General features: G+C 34.1%; 1 protein-coding gene across 2 annotated transcripts in view; it reads right to left on the bottom strand.

Annotated features, from left to right (window-relative positions):
• Positions 1-6,940: 6,940 nt before the first annotated feature.
• Positions 6,941-23,719, bottom strand: part of LOC146734338 (protein white-like) — a 37,077-nt gene continuing 20,298 nt past the window's right edge. The window contains exons 11-18 of one of the 2 annotated variants that reach the window (XM_085490752.1): positions 22,348-22,479; positions 22,115-22,207; positions 21,461-21,518; positions 18,759-18,836; positions 17,277-17,382; positions 15,368-15,468; positions 12,055-12,134; positions 6,941-7,785 (exon numbers count right to left, since the gene is read on the bottom strand). In XM_085490752.1, coding sequence (XP_085346878.1) covers positions 7,621-7,785; positions 12,055-12,134; positions 15,368-15,468; positions 17,277-17,382; positions 18,759-18,836; positions 21,461-21,518; positions 22,115-22,207; positions 22,348-22,479 — 813 coding nt within the window. In that variant the 3' untranslated portion in view covers positions 6,941-7,620. The remainder of the gene's footprint in view (positions 7,786-12,054; positions 12,135-15,367; positions 15,469-17,276; positions 17,383-18,758; positions 18,837-21,460; positions 21,519-22,114; positions 22,208-22,347; positions 22,480-23,719) is intronic. The other variant, XM_085490753.1, reaches the window with a different exon arrangement.

Below are 23,719 nucleotides of genomic sequence, written 5' to 3'. Positions count from 1 at the left end.
TAAAATATGGCATGAATGCTTGTTTTACCAGTCTGTATTTTCCATGAAACATAAAATGGTAACTATGGTATATGTAATCACACTATTATAACCCACCACATACAAACCAATAAAATATGGCATGAATGCTTGCTTTACCAGTCTGCATTTTCCATGAAACATAAAATGGTAACTATGATATATGTAATCACACTATTATAACCCACCACATACCAACCAATAAAATATGGCATGAATGCTTGTTTTACCAGTCTGTATTTTCCATGAAACATAAAATGGTAACTATGGTATATGTAATGACACTATTATAACCCACCACATACCAACCAATAAAATATGGTATGAATGCTTGTTTTACCAGTCTGTATTTTCCATGAAACATAAAATTGTAACTATGGTATATGTAATCACACTATTATAACCCACCACATACAAACCAATAAAATATGGCATGAATGCTTGTTTTACCAGTCTGTATTTTCCATGAAACATAAAATGGTAACTATGATATATGTAATCACCCTATTATAACCCACCACATACCAACCAATAAAATATGGCATGAATGCTTGTTTTACCAGTCTGTATTTTCCATAAAACATAAAATAGTAACTATGGCATATGTAATCACACTATTATAACCCACCACATACCAACCAATAAAATATGGCATGAATGCTTGTTTTACCAGTCTGTATTTTCCATAAAACATAAAATAGTAACTATGGCATATGTAATCACACTATTATAACCCACCACATACCAACCAATAAAATATGGCATGAATGCTTGTTTTACCAGTCTGTATTTTCCATGAAACATAAAATGGTAACTATGGTATATGTAATCACACTATTATAACCTACCACATGCAAACCAATAAAATATGGCATGAATGCTTGCTTTACCAGTCTGCATTTTCCATGAAACATAAAATGGTAACTATGATATATGTAATCACACTATTATAACCCACCACATACCAACCAATAAAATATGGCATGAATGCTTGTTTTACCAGTCTGTATTTTCAATGAAACATAAAATGGTAACTATGGTATATGTAATCACACTATTATAACCCACCACATACCAACCAATAAAATATGGCATGAATGCTTGTTTTACCAGTCTGTATTTTCAATGAAACATAAAATGGTAACTATGGTATATGTAATCACACTATTATAACCCACCACATACCAACCAAAAAAATATGCCATGAATGCTTGTTTTACCAGTCTTTATTTTCAATGAAACATAAAATGGTAACTATGGTATATGTAATCACACTATTATAACCCACCACATACCAACCAAAAAAATATGGCATGAATGCTTGTTTACCAGTCTGTATTTTCCATAAAACATAAAATGGTAACTATGGTATATGTAATCACACTATTATAACCCACCACATACCAACCAATAAAATATGGCATGAATGCTTGTTTTACCAGTCTGTATTTTCAATGAAACATAAAATGGTAACTATGGTATATGTAATCACACTATTATAACCTACCACATACCAACCATTAAAATATGGCATGAATGCTTGTTTTACCAGTCTGTATTTTCCATGACACATAAAATGGTAACTATGGTATATGTAATCACACTATTATAACCCACCACATACCAACCAATAAAATATGGCATGAATGCTTGTTTTACCAGTCTGTATTTTCAATGAAACATAAAATGGTAACTATGGTATATGTAATCACACTATTATAACCCACCACATACCAACCAATAAAATATGGCATGAATGTTTGTTTTACCAGTCTGTATTTTCAATGAAACATAAAATGGTAACTATAGTATATGTAATCACACTATTATAACCCACCTCATAACAACCAATAAAATATGGCATGAATGCTTGTTTTACCAGTCTGTATTTTCCATAAAACATAAAATGGTAACTATGGTATATGTGATGACACTATTATAACCCACCACATACCAAGAAATAAAATATGGCATGAATGCTTGTTTTACCAGTCTGTATTTTCCATAAAACATAAAATGGTAACTATGGTATATGTAATCACACTATTATAACCCACCTCACAACCAATAAAATATGGCATGAATGCTTGTTTTACCAGTCTGTATTTTCCATGAAACATAAAATGGTAACTATGGTATATGTAATCACACTATTATAACCCACCTCACAACCAATAAAATATGGCATGAATGCTTGTTTTACCAGTCTGTATTTTCCATAAAACATAAAATGGTAACTATGGTATATGTAATCACACTATTATAACCTACCACATACCAACCAATAAAATATGGCATGAATGCTTGTTTTACCAGTCTGTATTTTCAATGAAACCTAAAATGGTAACTATGGTATATGTAATCACACTATTATAACCCACCACATACCAACCAAAAAAAATATGCCATGAATGCTTGTTTTACCAGTCTTTATATTCAATGAAACATAAAATGGTAACTATGGTATATGTAATCACACTATTATAACCCACCACATACCAACCAATAAAATATGGCATGAATGCTTGTTTTACCAGTCTGTATTTTCAATGAAACATAAAATGGTAACTACGGTATATGTCATCACACTATTATAACCCACCACATACCAACCAATAACATATGGCATGAATGCTTGTTTTACCAGTCTGTATTTTCCATAAAACATAAAATGGTAACTATGGTATATGTAATCACACTATTATAACCTACCACATACCAACCATTAAAATATAGCATGAATGCTTGTTTTACCAGTCTGTATTTTCCATGAAACATAAAATGGTAACTATGGTATATGTAATCACACTATTATAACCTACCACATACCAACCATTAAAATATAGCATGAATGCTTGTTTTACCAGTCTGTATTTTCCATGAAACATAAAATGGTAACTATGGTATATGTAATCACACTATTATAACCCAACACATACCAACCAATAAAATATGACATGAATGCTTGTTTTACTAGTCTGTATTTTCCATAAAACATAAAATGGTAACTATGGTATATGTAATCACATTATTATAAAAAACCACATACCAACCAATAAAATATGGCATGAATGCTTGTTTTAGCAGTCTGTATTTTCCATGAAACATAAAATGGTAACTATGGTATATGTAATCACACTATTATAACCCACCACATACAAACCAATAAAATATGGCATGATTGCTTGCTTTACCAGTCTGCATTTTCCATGAAACATAAAATGGTAACTATGATATATGTAATCACACTATTATAACCCACCACATACCAACCAATAAAATATGGCATGAATGCTTGTTTTACCAGTCTGTATTTTCCATGAAACATAAAATGGTAACTATGGTATATGTAATGACACTATTATAACCCACCACATACCAACCAATAAAATATGGTATGAATGCTTGTTTTACCAGCCTGTATTTCCCATAAAACATAAAATGGTAACTATGATATATGTAATCACACTATTATAACCCACCACATACAAACCAATAAAATATGGCATGAATGCTTGTTTTACCAGTCTGTATTTTCAATGAAACCTAAAATGGTAACTATGGTATATGTAATCACACTATTATAACCCACCACATACCAACCAAAAAAAATATGCCATGAATGCTTGTTTTACCAGTCTTTATATTCAATGAAACATAAAATGGTAACTATGGTATATGTAATCACACTATTATAACCCACCACATACCAACCAATAAAATATGGCATGAATGCTTGTTTTACCAGTCTGTATTTTCAATGAAACATAAAATGGTAACTACGGTATATGTCATCACACTATTATAACCCACCACATACCAACCAATAACATATGGCATGAATGCTTGTTTTACCAGTCTGTATTTTCCATAAAACATAAAATGGTAACTATGGTATATGTAATCACACTATTATAACCTACCACATACCAACCATTAAAATATAGCATGAATGCTTGTTTTACCAGTCTGTATTTTCCATGAAACATAAAATGGTAACTATGGTATATGTAATCACACTATTATAACCTACCACATACCAACCATTAAAATATAGCATGAATGCTTGTTTTACCAGTCTGTATTTTCCATGAAACATAAAATGGTAACTATGGTATATGTAATCACACTATTATAACCCAACACATACCAACCAATAAAATATGACATGAATGCTTGTTTTACTAGTCTGTATTTTCCATAAAACATAAAATGGTAACTATGGTATATGTAATCACATTATTATAAAAAACCACATACCAACCAATAAAATATGGCATGAATGCTTGTTTTAGCAGTCTGTATTTTCCATGAAACATAAAATGGTAACTATGGTATATGTAATCACACTATTATAACCCACCACATACAAACCAATAAAATATGGCATGATTGCTTGCTTTACCAGTCTGCATTTTCCATGAAACATAAAATGGTAACTATGATATATGTAATCACACTATTATAACCCACCACATACCAACCAATAAAATATGGCATGAATGCTTGTTTTACCAGTCTGTATTTTCCATGAAACATAAAATGGTAACTATGGTATATGTAATGACACTATTATAACCCACCACATACCAACCAATAAAATATGGTATGAATGCTTGTTTTACCAGCCTGTATTTCCCATAAAACATAAAATGGTAACTATGATATATGTAATCACACTATTATAACCCACCACATACAAACCAATAAAATATGGCATGATTGCTTGCTTTACCAGTCTGCATTTTCCATGAAACATAAAATGGTAACTATGGTATATGTAATCACACTATTATAACCCACCACATACAAACCAATAAAATATGGCTTGATTGCTTGCTTTACCAGTCTGCATTTTCCATGAAACATAAAATGGTAACTATGATATATGTAATCACACTATTATAACCCACCACATACCAACCAATAAAATATGGCATGAATGCTTGTTTTACCAGTCTGTATTTTCCATAAAACATAAAATTGTAACTATGGTATATGTAATCACACTATTATAACCCACCACATACCAACCAATAAAATATGGTATGAATGCTTGTTTTACCAGTCTGTATTTTCCATAAAACATAAAATTGTAACTATGGTATATGTAATCACACTATTATAACCCACCACATACCAACCAATAAAATATGGCATGAATGCTTGTTTTACCAGTCTGTATTTTCCATGAAACATAAAATGGTAACTATGGTATATGTAATCACACTATTATAACCCACCTCACAACCAATAAAATATGGCATGAATGCTTGTTTTACCAGTCTGTATTTTCCATAAAACATAAAATGGTAACTATGGTATATGTAATCACACTATTATAACCTACCACATACCAACCATTAAAATATGGCATGAATGCTTGTTTTACCAGTCTGTATTTTCAATGAAACATAAAATGGTAACTATGGTATATGTAATCACACTATTATAACCCACCACATACCAACCAAAAAAATATTCCATGAATGCTTGTTTTACCAGTCTTTATTTTCAATGAAACATAAAATGGTAACTATGGTATATGTAATCACACTATTATAACCCACCACATACCAACCAATAAAATATGGCATGAATGCTTGTTTTACCAGTCTGTATTTTCAATGAAACATAAAATGGTAACTACGGTATATGTAATCACACTATTATAACCCACCACATACCAACCAATAAAATATGGCATGAATGCTTGTTTTACCAGTCTGTATTTTCCATAAAACATAAAATGGTAACTATGGTATATGTAATCACACTATTATAACCTACCACATACCAACCATTAAAATATAGCATGAATGCTTGTTTTACCAGTCTGTATTTTCCATGAAACATAAAATGGTAACTATGGTATATGTAATCACACTATTATAACCTACCACATACCAACCATTAAAATATGGCATGAATGCTTGTTTTACCAGTCTGTATTTTCCATGAAACATAAAATGGTAACTATGGTATATGTAATCACACTATTATAACCCAACACATACCAACCAATAAAATATGACATGAATGCTTGTTTTACTAGTCTGTATTTTCCATAAAACATAAAATGGTAACTATGGTATATGTAATCACACTATTATAAAAAACCACATACCAACCAATAAAATATGGCATGAATGCTTGTTTTACCAATCTGTTTTTTCTATGAAACATAAAATGGTAACTATGGTATATGTAATCACAATATTATAACCCACTACATACCAACCAATAAAATATGGCATGAATGCTTGTTTTACCAGTCTGTATTTTCCATGAAACATAAAATGGTAACTATGGTATATGTAATCACACTATTATAACCCACCACATACCAACCAATAAAATATGGCATGAATGCTTGTTTTACCAGTCTGTATTTTCCATGAAAAATAAAATGGTAACTATGGTATATGTAATGACACTATTATAACCCACCACATACCAACCAATAAAATATGGCATGAATGCGTGTTTTACCAGTCTGTATTTCCCATAAAACATAAAATAGTAACTATGGCATATGTAATCACACTATTATAACCCACCACATACCAACCAATAAAATATGGCATGAATGCTTGTTTTACCAGTCTGTATTTTCCATAAAACATAAAATGGTAACTATGGTATATGTAATCACACTATTATAACCCACCACATACCAACCATTAAAATATGGCATGAATGCTTGTTTTACCAGTCTGTATTTTCCATAACACATAAAATGGTAACTATGATATATGTAATCACACTATTATAACCTACCACATACCAACCATTAAAATATGGCATGAATGCTTGTTTTACCAGTCTGTATTTTCAATGAAACATAAAATGGTAACTATGGTATATGTAATCACACTATTATAACCCAACACATACCAACCAATAAAATATGACATGAATGCTTGTTTTACTAGTCTGTATTTTCCATAAAACATAAAATGGTAACTATGGTATATGTAATCACACTATTATAACAAACCACATACCAACCAATAAAATATGGCATGAATGCTTGTTTTACCAGTCTGTATTTTCCATGAAACATAAAATGGTAACTATGGTATATGTAATCACACTATTATAACCCACCACATACCAACCAATAAAATATGGCATGAATGCTTGTTTTACCAGTCTGTATTTTCCATGAAAAATAAAATGGTAACTATGGTATATGTAATGACACTATTATAACCCACCACATACCAACCAATAAAATATGGCATGAATGCTTGTTTTACCAGTCTGTATTTTCCATAAAACATAAAATGGTAACTATGGTATATGTAATTGCACTATTATAACCCACTGAATGCCAAAGTCAATTTCACAAATTAAACATACATTTTTTTCATTATTTTTTTTCAAAAAGGGCAATTCATAATTCTAATACATAAAAATACATAGAAATGTGCAAAATGCAGCAGTACAAAAAGTTTTGGAGATGATCAGAGTGTTGTGAAAAACTCTGCAGGGCAGTGTTTATGTGACAATAATTCACTATAAATTAAAATGACAGTTTTACAAAAAAATGGACAAATTACGCAACACTGAAAATGCCATTTTGGCAAGATTTGCAGGTCATATTCCTGGTACTGTGTGGATTACTTGAGTTTTGTTTGCATTGACAGAAAAGCTGGTAGTTGCACTTCTTCTTCTACATCTAAATAACAGTACAGCAAGACCAATGATTCGATAACCCACCATTAAGCTGATCAATCCCACAACATCAACTATTATTTGATTCTGTAAAAGAAATACAGTAATAATGAAAGAAAGTGTACAACGAAATCCTGCATGTGGGAGTATTGGAGACATATTAAAAATTAATGCAAAATTAGCCTTTTAAACAAGAAGCTTGGAAACCAATTTTTGTCTGGTATTTGAGATGCACAACATGAAGCTATAATTACCAGTAAATATAGAAAATAAATTTTGTTATATTGCATCTGTAGTTTTCAGTCTAATTTATTCCAGAGCACCTCAATTTAAATTTAAATCTCCAGTTCAATTTAAATCTAATATTGAATATACATTGTCAACAGTTTTATTACTTTTGTCACAATTTTTCTTTGAAATGTTCCTGACTGAGTCTATGAGTATATTGTGTCATGCATGTGTATGCACACTGATCCTTTAATTAAGAACCATTTGTTCATACCTAAAGATAATTTAAAAGTAATGGTTGTTTTCAATGCTGCTGCTATTAAATATAACTGTACAAGTTTCTAATAATAAAACAACAGCAACTCTCATAGCAGATTGTGAGCTAGTGTGAGTGATATTCAGCTGCTGATTGGCAATAAATGTAAACAAAAAACATTACAGTGTGACAGACTACACTAGGTACAAATTGTAGAGGATTGGGTAGATGTTGAACACTCACTTGGTCATGTGGAATCCATATGGTGTAGCATTACATAATATAAATACTTGTTGATCACTCACCTGGTCATGTGGGAATCCATATGGTGTAGCATTACATGATATAAATACTTGTTGATTACTCACATGGTCATGTGGGAATCCATATGGTGTATAATTACATGATATAAATACTTGTTGATTACTCACCTGGTCATATGGGAATCCATATGGTGTAGCATTACATGATATACATACTTGTTGATCACTCACTGAGTCATGTGGGAATCCACATGATGTAGCATTACATGATATAAATACTTGTTGATTACTCACCTGGTCATGTGGGAATTCATATGGTGTAGCATTACATGATATAAATACTTGTTGTTCACTCACCTGGTCATATGGGAATCCATATGATATAGCATTACATAATATAAATACTTGTTGATCACTCACCTGGTCATGTGGGAATCCATGTGGTACAGCATTACATGATATAAATACTTGTTGATCACTCACCTGGTCATGTGGGAATCCATATGGTGTAGCATTACATGATATAAATACTTGTTGATTACTCACCTGGTCATGTGGGAATCCATATGATGTGGCATTACATGATATAAATACTTGTTGATCACTCACCTGGTCATGTGGGAATCCATATGGTGTAGCATTACATAATATAAATACTTGTTGATCACTCACCTGGTCATGTGGGAATCCATATGGTGTAGCATTACATGATATAAATACTTGTTGATTACTCACCTGGTCATGTGGGAATCCATATGGTGTATAATTACATGATATAAATACTTGTTGATTACTCACCTGGTCATATGGGAATCCATATGGTGTAGCATTACATGATATACATACTTGTTGATCACTCACTGAGTCATGTGGGAATCCACATGATGTAGCATTACATGATATAAATACTTGTCGATTACTCACCTGGTCATGTGGGGATACCATATGATATAGCATTACATAATATAAATACTTGTTGATCACTCACCTGGTCATGTGGGAATCCATGTGGTACAGCATTACATGATATAAATACTTGTTGATTACTCACATGGTCATGTGGGAATCCATATGATGTAGCATTACATGATATAAATACTTGTTGATTACTCACCTGGTCATGTGGGAATCCATATGGTGTATAATTACATGATATAAATACTTGTTGATTACTCACCTGGTCATATGGGAATCCATATGGTGTAGCATTACATGATATACATACTTGTTGATCACTCACTGAGTCATGTGGGAATCCACATGATGTAGCATTACATGATATAAATACTTGTTGATTACTCGCCTGGTCATGTGGGAATCCATATGGTGTAGCATTACATGATATAAATACTTGTTGATCACTCACCTGGTCATGTGGGAATCCATATGATATAGCATTACATAATATAAATACTTGTTGATCACTCACCTGGTGATTACTCACCAGGTCATGTGGGAATCCATATGGTGTAGCATTACATGATATACATACTTGTTGATCACTCACTGAGTCATGTGGGAATCCACATGATGTAGCATTACATGATATAAATACTTGTTGATTACTCACCTGGTCATGTGGGAATCCATATGGTGTAGCATTACATAATATAAATACCTGTTGATTACTCACCTGGTCATGTGGGAATCCATATGATATAGCATTACATAATATAATTACCTGTTGATTACTCACCTGGTCATGCGGGAATCCATATGATATAGCATTACATAATATAAATACCTGTTGATTACTCACCTGGTCATGTGGGAATCCACATATGATATAGCATTACATAATATAAATACCTGTTGATTACTCACCTGGTCATGTGGGAATTCATATGGTATAGCATTACATAATATAAATACTTGTTGATTACTCACTTGGTCATCTGGGAATCCATATGGTGTAGCATTACATAATATAAATACCTGTTGATTACTCACCTGGTCATGTGGGAATCCACATATGATATAACATTACATAATATAAATACCTGTTGATTACTCACCTGGTCATGTGGGAATTCATATGGTATAGCATTACATAATATAAATACTTGTTGATTACTCACCTGGTCATGTGGGAATCCATATGGTGTAGCATTACATAATATAAATATGTGTTGATTACTCACCTGGTCATGTGGGAATCCATATGGTGTAGCATTACATAATATAAATACCTGTTGATTACTCACCTGGTCATGTGGGAATCTATATGGTGTAGCATTACATAATATAAATACCTGTTGATTACTCACCTGGTCATGTGGGAATCCATATGGTGTAGCATTACATGATATAAATACCTGTTGATTACTCACCTGGTCATGTGGGAATTCATATGGTGTAGCATTACATAATATAAATACTTGTTGATCCCTCACCTGGTCATGTGGGAATCCATATGGTGTAGCATTACATGATATAAATACTTGTTGATCACTCACCTGGTCATGTGGGAATCCATATGATATAGCATTACATAATATAAATACTTGTTGATCACTCACCTGGTGATTACTCACCAGGTCATGTGGGAATCCATATGGTGTAGCATTACATGATATACATACTTGTTGATCACTCACTGAGTCATGTGGGAATCCACATGATGTAGCATTACATGATATAAATACTTGTTGATTACTCACCTGGTCATGTGGGAATCCATATGGTGTAGCATTACATAATATAAATACCTGTTGATTACTCACCTGGTCATGTGGGAATCCATATGATATAGCATTACATAATATAATTACCTGTTGATTACTCACCTGGTCATGCGGGAATCCATATGATATAGCATTACATAATATAAATACCTGTTGATTACTCACCTGGTCATGTGGGAATCCACATATGATATAGCATTACATAATATAAATACCTGTTGATTACTCACCTGGTCATGTGGGAATTCATATGGTATAGCATTACATAATATAAATACTTGTTGATTACTCACTTGGTCATCTGGGAATCCATATGGTGTAGCATTACATAATATAAATACCTGTTGATTACTCACCTGGTCATGTGGGAATCCACATATGATATAACATTACATAATATAAATACCTGTTGATTACTCACCTGGTCATGTGGGAATTCATATGGTATAGCATTACATAATATAAATACTTGTTGATTACTCACTTGGTCATCTGGGAATCCATATGGTGTAGCATTACATAATATAAATACCTGTTGATTACTCACCTGGTCATGTGGGAATCCATATGGTGTAGCATTACATAATATAAATATGTGTTGATTACTCACCTGGTCATGTGGGAATCCATATGGTGTAGCATTACATAATATAAATACCTGTTGATTACTCACCTGGTCATGTGGGAATCTATATGGTGTAGCATTACATAATATAAATACCTGTTGATTACTCACCTGGTCATGTGGGAATCCATATGGTGTAGCATTACATGATATAAATACCTGTTGATTACTCACCTGGTCATGTGGGAATTCATATGGTGTAGCATTACATAATATAAATACTTGTTGATCCCTCACCTGGTCATGTGGGAATTCATATGGTGTAGCATTACATAATATAAATACTTGTTGATCCCTCACCTGGTCATGTGGGAATCCATATTTTTCTAGAACCTGTTCTCCACTTGATATACAGAGAGATGTAATGTTTAGTTCACATGCTGTTCAGATACAAAATAATTGTCATTGGCAGCTTTAAAGTAGCATATATATTTCCTTTTATTAATAGGCTGATGTTATCTTCAATTTGCATATATCAGCTGTATGTAGTTTAGCTGCACACCATAAGGAGGTTAAATTGTGTTATAGAAATCCATTACAACTGTATAAGATATATTATTATCACTCCAAAGAATAACCACATGGCCATGCACTGACCCGCTCTAGACAGAGTCTATGGTAGAGGTAATCTGATGTAGGTACAGGCATAGGCTTTTTATAGTCTATGGTAGAGGCAATCTGGTGTAGGTAGAGGCATATGCTCTTTATAGAGTCTATAGTAGAGGTAATCTGATGTAGGTAGAGGCATATGCTCTTTATAGAGTCTATGGTAGAGGTAATCTGATGTAGGTAGAGGCATAGGCTTTTTATAGTCTATGGTAGAGGTAATCTGATGTAGGTAGAGGCATAGACTTTTTATAGTCTATGGTAGAGGCAATCTGATGTAGGTAGAGGCATATGCTCTTTATAGAGTCTATGGTAGAGGTAATCTGATGTAGGTAGAGGCATAGGCTTTTTATAGAGTCTATGGTAGAAGCAATATCTGATGTAGGTAAAGCATAGGCTTTTTATAGTCTATGGTAGAGGCAATCTGATGTAGGTAGAGGCATATGCTCTTTATAGAGTCTATGGTAGAGGCAATCTGATGTAGGTAGAGGCATAGGCTTTTTATAGAGTCTATGGTAGAGGCAATATCTGATGTAGGTAGAGGCATAGGCATTTTATAGTCTATGGTAGAGGTAATCTGATGTAGGTAGAGGCATAGGCTTTTTATAGTCTATGGTAGAGGCAATCTGATGTAGGTAGAGGCATATGCTCTTTATAGAGTCTATGGTAGAGGTAATCTGATGTAGGTAGAGGCATAGGCTTTTTATAGAGTCTATGGTAGAGGTAATCTGATGTAGGTAGAGGCATAGGCTTTTTATAGTCTATGGTAGAGGCAATCTGATGTGGGTAGAGGCATATGCTCTTTATAGAGTCTATGGTAGAGGTAATCTGATGTAGGTAGAGGCATAGGCTTTTTATAGAGTCTATGGTAGAAACAATATCTGATGTAGGTAGAGGCATAGGCTTTTTATAGTCTATGGTAGAGGTAATCTGATGTAGGTAGAGGCATATGCTCTTTATAGAGTCTATGGTAGAGGTAATCTGATGTAGGTAGAGGCATAGGCTTTTTATAGAGTCTATGGTAGAAGCAATATCTGATGTAGGTAGAGGCATAGGCTTTTTATAGTCTATGGTAGAGGTAATCTGATGTAGGTAGAGGCATATGCTCTTTATAGAGTCTATGGTAGAGGTAATCTGATGTAGGTAGAGGCATAGGCTTTTTATAGAGTCTATGGTAGAGGCAATATCTGATGTAGGTAGAGGAATAGGCTTTTTATAGTCTATGGTAGAGGCAATCTGATGTAGGTAGAGGCATATGCTCTTTATAGAGTCTATGGTAGAGGTAATCTGATGTAGGTAGAGGCATAGGCTTTTTATAGTCTATGGTAGAGGTAATCTGATGTAGGTAGAGGCATAGGCTTTTTATAGTCTATGGTAGAGGTAATCTGATGTAGGTAGAGGCATAGGCTTTTTATAGTCTATGGTAGAGGTAATCTGATGTAGGTAGAGGCATAGGCGTTTTATAAAGTCTATGGTAGAGGCAATATCTGATGTAGGTAGAGGCATAGGCCTTTTATAGTCTATGGTAGAGGTAATCTGATGTAGGTAGAGGCATATGCTCTTTATAGAGTCTATGGTAGAGGTAATCTGATGTAGGTAGAGGCATAGGCTTTTTATAGAGTCTATGGTAGAGGCAATATCTGATGTAGGTAGAGGCATAGGCTTTTTATAGTCTATGGTAGAGGCAATCTGATGTAGGTAGAGGCATATGCTCTTTATAGAGTCTATGGTAGAGGTAATCTGATGTAGGTAGAGGCATAGGCTTTTTATAGTCTATGGTAGAGGTAATCTGATGTAGGTAGAGGCATAGGCTTTTTATAGTCTATGGTAGAGGTAATCTGATGTAGGTAGAGGCATAGGCTTTTTATAGTCTATGGTAGAGGTAATCTGATGTAGGTAGAGGCATAGGCGTTTTATAAAGTCTATGGTAGAGGCAATATCTGATGTAGGTAGAGGCATAGGCCTTTTATAGTCTATGGTAGAGGTAATCTGATGTAGGTAGAGGCATATGCTCTTTATAGAGTCTATGGTAGAGGTAATCTGATGTAGGTAGAGGCATAGGCTTTTTATAGAGTCTATGGTAGAGGTAATCTGATGTAGGTAGAGGCATAGGCTTTTTATAGAGTCTATGGTAGAGGCAATATCTGATGTAGGTAGATGCATAGGCTTTTTATAGTCTATGGTAGAGGTAATCTGATGTAGGTAGAGGCATATGCTCTTTATAGAGTCTATGGTAGAGGTAATCTGATGTAGGTAGAGGCATAGGCTTTTTATAGAGTCTATGGTAGAGGTAATCTGATGTAGGTAGAGGCATAGGCTTTTTATAGAGTCTATGGTAGAGGCAATATCTGATGTAGGTAGAGGCATAGGCTTTTTATAGTCTATGGTAGAGGTAATCTGATGTAGGTAGAGGCATATGCTCTTTATAGAGTCTATGGTAGAGGTAATCTGATGTAGGTAGAGGCATAGGCTTTTTATAGAGTCTATGGTAGAGGCAATCTGATGTAGGTAGAGGCATAGGCTTTTTATAGTCTATGGTAGAGGTAATCTGATGTAGGTAGAGGCATAGGCTTTTTATAGTCTATGGTAGAGGCAATATCTGATGTAGGTAGAGGCATAGGCTTTTTATAGTCTATGGTAGAGGTAATCTGATGTAGGTAGAGGCATAGGCTTTTTATAGTCTATGGTAGAGGTAATCTGATGTAGGTAGAGGCATAGGCTCATTAAGGTAAACATCACAGCAGGGAAACAATTAACATTGACTTTGTTCACATTCTATATACTGGTAAGTTTAGATAAGTTGGATTTGTCTGTGAATTAGTAGTGTGTTTGCCTTATGTCAATAAAAGTCAACAAAAACATTTTTAGGCCAAAAATTACAAATAGATAATGAAGATATCAAGTATAAAACCAATAGAGTTAACAGTTATCAAGAAAAAGTGGAAAGCATGCATATTTCAAGAATGTAAATATGTAAAATCATAGAAGGTCAAAGTTCATTGCTTACTTATATTCTGAATTCCATGCCACTGATTGATGCACAATCCTTCAAAACCATAACGAAACGGTGATATATATTCTAACCATACTAAATACCAGGGTATTGAACTGTAGAGAAAATAACTCACAATTATACAAAATATAGCATATAGAACTTGATGCAACATCATTCATACAGTTTTATCTCTGGTTTTTATTTGTTTATTAATTTGTAAAAATAAACAAGCCATGCATGGCACAGTCCCTGTTAGTTATCAAATTTAAGATATATAGTTTTGTTTATAGTAATATAGTTGGAACATATAAACATGTCAGAGATATGGATCCAGAAGCTGATGCCTGATTATGATGATTTTTTAACATTAAAATTGTTGACATTCAGTCATCTTGTATCTGATCATCAAATGAGTACTTTTCCATACTGATCGAGTGATATTGCTCTGGGACAGCAATAGTTAAAACAAAATGGCCACCAGTCGGCCATTTTGAATATAAAATTTAAACATAATATCAGTCAAAGCATGTCAGAGATATGGCTCTAGAACTACATTCATTAAAACAATATGGCTGCCAGTTAGCCATTTTAAATCAGTCTCGAAAACAAAATTACGTGCATCAAGAACCAATAATGTCTAATGTATGTACCAAGTTTGAACAAAATCCATCCATGAAGGAACGAGAACAGGTTCTGAAATGCCAGAAATGCTTGATTTTTGATAATTTTGTAGTAGAAAAATGGTAATCATTCGGCCATTTTGAATCAAATGGTCAAACCAATACATTTGTATATCTATCACATAATGAATAATGAATATATAAAATTTGAACTTAAAATATGGCTCTAGAACCACATTCATTAAAACAAAATGGCTGCCAGTTAGCTATTTTAAATCTGTCTTGAAAACAAAATTACGTGCATCAAGAACCAATAATTTATAATGTATGTACCAAGTTTGAACAAAATCCATCCATAAAGGATCGAGAACCGGTTTTGAAATGCTAGAAATGCTCGACTTTGTACTAGAAAAATGGCCACCATTCGGCCATTTTGAATCAAGTGTTCAAACCAACACATTTGTACATCTATCACATAATGAATATATAAAATTTGAACTTAATCAGTCAAAGCATGTCAGATATATGGCTCTAGAACCACATTCATTAAAACAAAACGGCCGCCAGTCAGTCACTTTGAATCTGATCAGAATAACAAAATGACTTGCATCAAGGTGCCACATTGTCCAATGTATGTACCAAGTTTAAACAAAATTCATCAGTAAACAGCCAAGATCCAGTTCTGGAATGCCAGAAGTGCTTGATTTTTGATGATTTTGTAGTAGGAAAATGGCCACTATTCGGCCATTTTGAATCAAATGTTCAAACCAATACATTTGTATATCTATCACATAATGAATAATGAATATATGAAATCTGTCAAAGCATGTCAGAGATGAACAAAATTTATCGGTAAACAGCCAAGATCCGGTTCCGGAATGCCAGAAATGCTTGATTTCAGTACAAAAATGGCAGTCATTCGGCCATCTTCAATCAGATTGTGAAACAAATTGATGTGCATATGTATAATTTTATGAATGATGTATGTGTGAAGTTTGAATGTAATTGGTCCAGGCATGTCTAAGATATAGGTCTGAACAGGGACTAAAAATAGACATAAACATATCTTTGAGATGCATCCATTAGATAAATAGTGAATTTTCACATCATATGTGAAGACTAAAGATGCCCAACTGGGTTTTGGTTTTTTGACAAATTTTGGTAAATTAGTCTTCATATACAGGTTTGAACATTATTTGAAAAATCTGAAATCTACTTCTGTGACTTGACAATTGAAATTTTCACAAGAATTACATAACATTGATTGTTTGTGTGCAAGTGTATATATTAAATGTACTTACTTTACATTAATGTAGAAGCCACCTACAACATACAAAGAAATGTTGACCATTACTGCAACCACTGATGCTACAAATATTGTAGGACAGAAGCACGATATAGTTATTCCTGTCAACAAAGAAATTAATATGTCAAATCATTAAAGGCCACCACCTACCAAATGCTGCTTTCTGACCAATCAAAATGACAAAAAGACAAGCCATGAATGGCACAGTCCCCATTAGCTATCAAATTTAAGATATATAGTTTTGTTTATAGTAATATAGCTGGAATATAACCATGTCAGGAATATGATTATGATAATTGTTTAACATTAAAATGATTGACATTTGTATCTGATTGTCAAACAAGTACTTGTCCATATTGGGAGATATTGCTCTGGAACAGCATTGATTAAAACAAAAACCGGCCATTTTGAATACATGTATATATCTATAACATGATGTATAACGAATATATAAAATTTGAATATAATCAGTCAAAGCATGTCAGAGATATGGCTCTAGAAGCCTAATCACTAAAACAAAATGGCCGCCAGTCAGCCATTTTGAATCTGATCTGAAAAGTAAAATGATGTGCATCAGGAACCCGTAATGTCTAATGTTTGTACAAGTTTGAACAAAATCCATTCATAAATGCCAGAAATGCTTGATATTTAATGATTTTTTTATTACAAAAATGGCCACCATTGGGCCATTTATAATGGGACTGTCAAACCAATATATCTGTATATCTATGACATGATGTATAATGAATATTAAAAATTTGAACATAATCAGTCAAAGCAAGTCAGAGATATGGGTCTAGAAGCCCATTTATTAAAACAAAATAGCTGCCAGTCAGCCATTTTGAATCCGATCTGACAAATAAAATTGTTTGCATCAAGGTCCCATAATGTCTAATGTATATACCAAGTTTGAACAAAATCTATACCTAGTTAAACAGCAGAGAAATGCATGATTTTGATGATACAGGTCCGACACACGCACGGAAGCACAGACGCAAAAGGGTCAAAACATAAGTCCCAGTTTTCGGACTGCATCTGAATGGGGACTAAAAAAGATCCGATTTTTAAAATGATACATCACATCAAGGCTTCATTGACAAATGTTTATGGAAGTATGGGTGGAAGGTGATTTAAATTACTGCGCACAAATTCCACACTGTGTTGCTTTACTGTGAAATACTTTATTTTAGCTGCAATAAATTTTCGCTGAAAAAGCTTTTTGGGTGTTTTGTATGGAATTTATTTTCACTGATTTTTGATGAATTGAATGTGAGACATAGGAAAAAAGAATATTCGCTGGATTTTATTTTCACTGAAGCATTCCTTCAGCGAAAATAGCAAAAATAAATTCCAAGCAAAAATAAAGTATTCTACAGTAGTTTGTTGCATTTATTTTGTACTATTTTGCAATAGAGGAATGAATGTTTAACAAAAAGAATTACATTTGTCCACATTAACATACCCAGCATATACTTACCAATGGCTGTTAATGCATCCGTAATCATAACACACAGCAACACACAAATCAAATATCTTTCAATAAGTGGAGTTAGACCTGGCGATGATCAACGAAATGTAAAAAAAAAATTGTTTCCTAAATATCACTGAAGTTCTACAATTTTCACCAAAAATATAATATTTATAATTTCTTAATATGGTGATTAATTCGCAATAGATGAAGGAGTTTGATTTCTGGTAACTAATCAAATTAAAAACTATAACTAATCAAAACTGTTGATATTCATATTTTAACAGTTTAGTGGATGACTATCAATAAATATAGATTAATGTGAAGATAGTGTAACAATCTGTAATTGTTATATAATTGGAATTCAAATTTCCTAATATTGTAATGGGGTACATGCCAAGTATATGATAATTTGAGACTATATTATGAGGGGATGGTACAGCAAGTGTGTATAGACTGGTGTACAGGATAATTGACATGAGCGTATACTGTCAGAGTGTATACTGTCAGAGCCTATACTGTCAGAGCCTATACTGTCAGAGCCTATACTGTCAGAGCATATACTGTCAGAGCATATACTTTCAGAGCATATACTGTCAGAGCCTATACTGTCAGAGCGTATACTGTCAGAGAGTATACTGTCAGAGCCTATACTGTCAGAGCGTATACTGTCAGAGCGTATACTGTCAGAGCCTATACTGTCAGAGCCTATACTGTCAGAGCCTATACTGTCAGAGCATATACTGTCGGAGCCTATACTGTCAGAGCGTATACTGTCAGAGCCTATACTGTCAGAGCGTATACTGTCAGAGCCTATACTGTCTGAGCGTATACTGTCAGAGCGTATACTGTCAGAGCGTATACTGTCAGAGCCTATACTGTCAGAGCCTATACTGTCAGAGCGTATACTGTCAGAGCCTATACTGTCAGAGCGTATACTGTCAGAGCGTATACTGTCAGAGAGTATACTTCAGAGCGTATACTGTCAGAGCCTATACTGTCAGAGAGTATACTGTCAGAGCGTATAATGTCAGATCCTATACTGTCAGAGAGTATACTGTCAGAGCGTATACTGTCAGAGCCTATACTGTCAGAGCGTATACTTTCAGAACATATACTGTCAGAGCCTATACTGTCAGAGCCTATACTGTCAGAGCGTATACTTTCAGAGCATATACTGTCAGAGCGTATACTGTCAGAGCCTATACTGTCAGAGCATATACTGTCAGAGCATATACTTTCAGAGCATATACTGTCAGAGCCTATACTGTCAGAGCGTATACTGTCAGAGAGTATACTGTCAGAGCCTATACTGTCAGAGCCTATACTGTCAGAGCGTATACTGTCAGAGCCTATACTGTCAGAGCCTATACTGTCAGAGCCTATACTGTCAGAGCATATACTGTCGGAGCCTATACTGTCAGAGCGTATACTGTCAGAGCCTATACTGTCAGAGCCTATACTGTCAGAGCCTATACTGTCAGAGCCTATACTGTCAGAGCGTATACTGTCAGAGCCTATACTGTCAGAGCGTATACTGTCAGAGAGTATACTTCAGAGCGTATACTGTCAGAGCCTATACTGTCAGAGAGTATACTGTCAGAGCGTATAATGTCAGATCCTATACTGTCAGAGAGTATACTGTCAGAGCGTATACTGTCAGAGCCTATACTGTCAGAGCGTATACTTTCAGAACATATACTGTCAGAGCCTATACTGTCAGAGCCTATACTGTCAGAGCGTATACTTTCAGAGCATATACTGTCAGAGCGTATACTGTCAGAGCGTATACTGTCAGAGTGTATACTGTCAGAGTGTATACTGTCAGAGCGTATACTGTCAGAGCCTATACTGTCAGATCCTATACTGTCAGAGCGTATACTGTCAGAGCATATACTGTCAGAGCATATACTGTCAGAGCATATACTGTCAGAGCGTATACTGTCAGAGCGTATACTGTCAGAGCCTATACTGTCAGAGCCTATACTGTCAGAACATATACTGTCAGAGTGTATACTGTCAGAGAGCTTACTCTGTGGTATCTTCCTCATTAAATTGCTTGATGTAAGTAATCAAGAACTGAATAAAATTAATTTGAACTACTTTTCTAAAACTGTGCCTTGCATACTTTTAATTATTTTCATTTTCCAATATGATACAAGGCAGAGTATACCCCATGCCAATATAAAAAATATATTGAGTGATATCAGAGGTACATTACTTGGGGTTTGCAATGTGCATAGTACTGTATGGGGACATCATGCCAAGATTCCATTCAAGTCTCATCTCGTAGATAGCGAGACTGATGCTACGACCTTCTGACATGACATTGGCGGTTTGTAATAAAACAATAAAACATGTATTACCACATTCATAGTAAAAACATGTAATACATCGAAAATGTACAGAAAATATAGTTATCGTAATCCGTCATATCGTGGGCAACTATTTTGATCCACCTGGACATCTCAGTATCCTAGTTACTTTGAACATGCGCATTCGCATTTTTCTGAGTTGGAACGCTTATGCGAGAGCGAGACTGAAACGGTATCTTGGTATCATGTCACCGTAGTTCCAAACTCCAAGTATTATACATTGTACCTCTAGTGATATTTAATATTACAATTTGTAATGAAATCCTAATACTTTATAATAACCGTGTAATAAAGTGTACCATCAACAGCCATGCATAGTGTTCAGACTGTACTGACCCATTATCCAATATAAAAATGTTGTGTACAACACTGAAATGGTGAAGAAAGCTGGAATCTGTAAAAAAAAAAAAGCATTATTGAGAGAGTATAACCTAAGTTAGAAAAGCATAATTAAACTAATAAAGACTTGAAAATGACATTAATTCCCTGTCATTAATTTAGTGTTCTTGACATTCAGCATCATACATTTACCCAGCATGCACTATACAACACATTTCAGCTCAAGCACAGGTGGTCTAGGTATGAGGTAAAATATGATGTAAGCATACAATAAATCAAACAAAAGAAATAATATAATTTTGATGTGCATAATTTAATAACATACTTGTATTTTCACTGTCATTTATTCTTATATTTGTATTAATATATGTGTCATGGTCTAACTTATGGAGAGGAAGGCAGACATTCATAGAGAGAGATACGCATGGACACCTCAAGCAGTGAAACAAAACAAAAATGTTGAAATGATGTTTTTTGGTGAATGAATATGATTACAAGCATCAAAATGAAAAACATGTCTTTTTTCCTACTTTGAACAACTGGTAGAAGTGTATCAGAGAAGTTTTAAGTTTCATATGAAACCTTTTAGGAAGACTAACTTGTGACATTCAGATTGTAAATAGAAATATTATTCACATAATTTTCAAATACCTGTGATAGAATCTTAGTCAAGAAATATACATCAATACGATACATTCCACTATTGTTTTCTTTCGTGAAAATTGGCATTTCACCCTGAACAGCCTGGAATAAAACAGAGCACAGAGCCATTATTAGAAGGGTTTCATCCATAAAATACACAATTATCACACCAACAGTACCTTTGCTATTGCATCTAATCACTAAGAACTGGGCAATGGTTTTGATGGCTATACTATACTTACTCGTAGAACTGGTCCGAAAGCTTCACCACTACCACCCCACATCAGACCAAACAAGGAACCTGTAATATTCATTATCCCACTCTGATTATATTCTAGTTGAAAATATGAAAGACCCATAACGAGTGCCAGAAACTGAAAGGCAATCAGGTTGAAATAATTAGATTTAAAAAATTGTTACATTCAAAAACTGCTCCAGTAAAAATAAAAGTTCAAACATCATTTTAAACGGTTGTTTCACTATGGTACATCTATGCTAGCTGTTGTTTTCTCACTGTGAACTAAAATATTTCAGTTAGTGTCTTTGGTGTAATTGTATCTATTTCGTTTTCACTTATTCATATTAGAGCAGTGAAAATTATATCATTTTCTTGCATCTTCTGAGTTAATAAATCTATTACGGGCAGCTGACATTGACAATAACTATATTATGTCAATGTAACAATATTGTGATCCATAATACCGGTACTCACTTTTCACGTAACATTGTTTCTAGTTATCACAAATAAATACATTACATAATCTCAGTAGTCATAAAATTAAGGAAATATAGACAGTATGAACTGTCAGAGCGTGTCAGGGATCCAGCTCAAGAATTGCACAACTGGTAGCATAGTGGTTGTCGCATCAGACTCATGATCGGTAGACCCAAGTTCAAATCATACCTTAGGCTGAACATCAAAAGGGTCGACCCCTACCCTGGGTGAGAGTACCACAGACTCAATGGGATGGCCGATTCCACTGGCCAAGATTCATTCACTAACGAATGCGACTTTAAGGTCCGCAGGTGCTTGTGTTCGACCGGGCCTGGTTGACGCCAGGATAGCGCATTAGAAATTGCCATTTGACAGAGAGATGGCCACACAGCCCTGTCATGTAGTCCCAAACATGAATATGACTTCTGTGGCAAAATGCACTATGTGTCGTCACTAGCACTTGCAATTTGCACTTACAAAAAAAAAAAGTCAGGAGAGACAACAGAGACACTGAATGTCCGGAACTGTCGCCTGGCACAAAAAATATTTAAAAAAAAAAAAAAAAAAGAACTGTCAGAGCGTGTCAGGGATTCAGCTCAGGAATTGCACAAATTCCTGATTTTTGATATTAAAATGATCAACATTTGGCGATAATGAATGAGATCAAAAAACACATAGATGTGCATATGTGCAATGTATAACATATGACAGATATATAAAGATGAAGGCACGTCACACTATTGGTGTGTGACCATTAGATTCTGCAATTAGCTGTCATTTACAATATTTCAAAGAATGCATCCAAACGAATGACTAATTATTGTCATACTATCACCTCAGTAGACCATTCCCATTGACCATGCAGCTGAGCAAAGCCATGCTGAACGCATTTCTGAACT

The sequence above is a fragment of the Saccoglossus kowalevskii genome, chromosome 15 (genome assembly GCF_978046115.1).
Source record: "Saccoglossus kowalevskii chromosome 15, keSacKowa6.1, whole genome shotgun sequence".
NCBI lineage: Eukaryota > Metazoa > Hemichordata > Enteropneusta > Harrimaniidae > Saccoglossus > Saccoglossus kowalevskii.
Note: the sequence above shows the minus strand (reverse complement) of the source record. Positions and strands in the feature narration are given on the sequence as shown.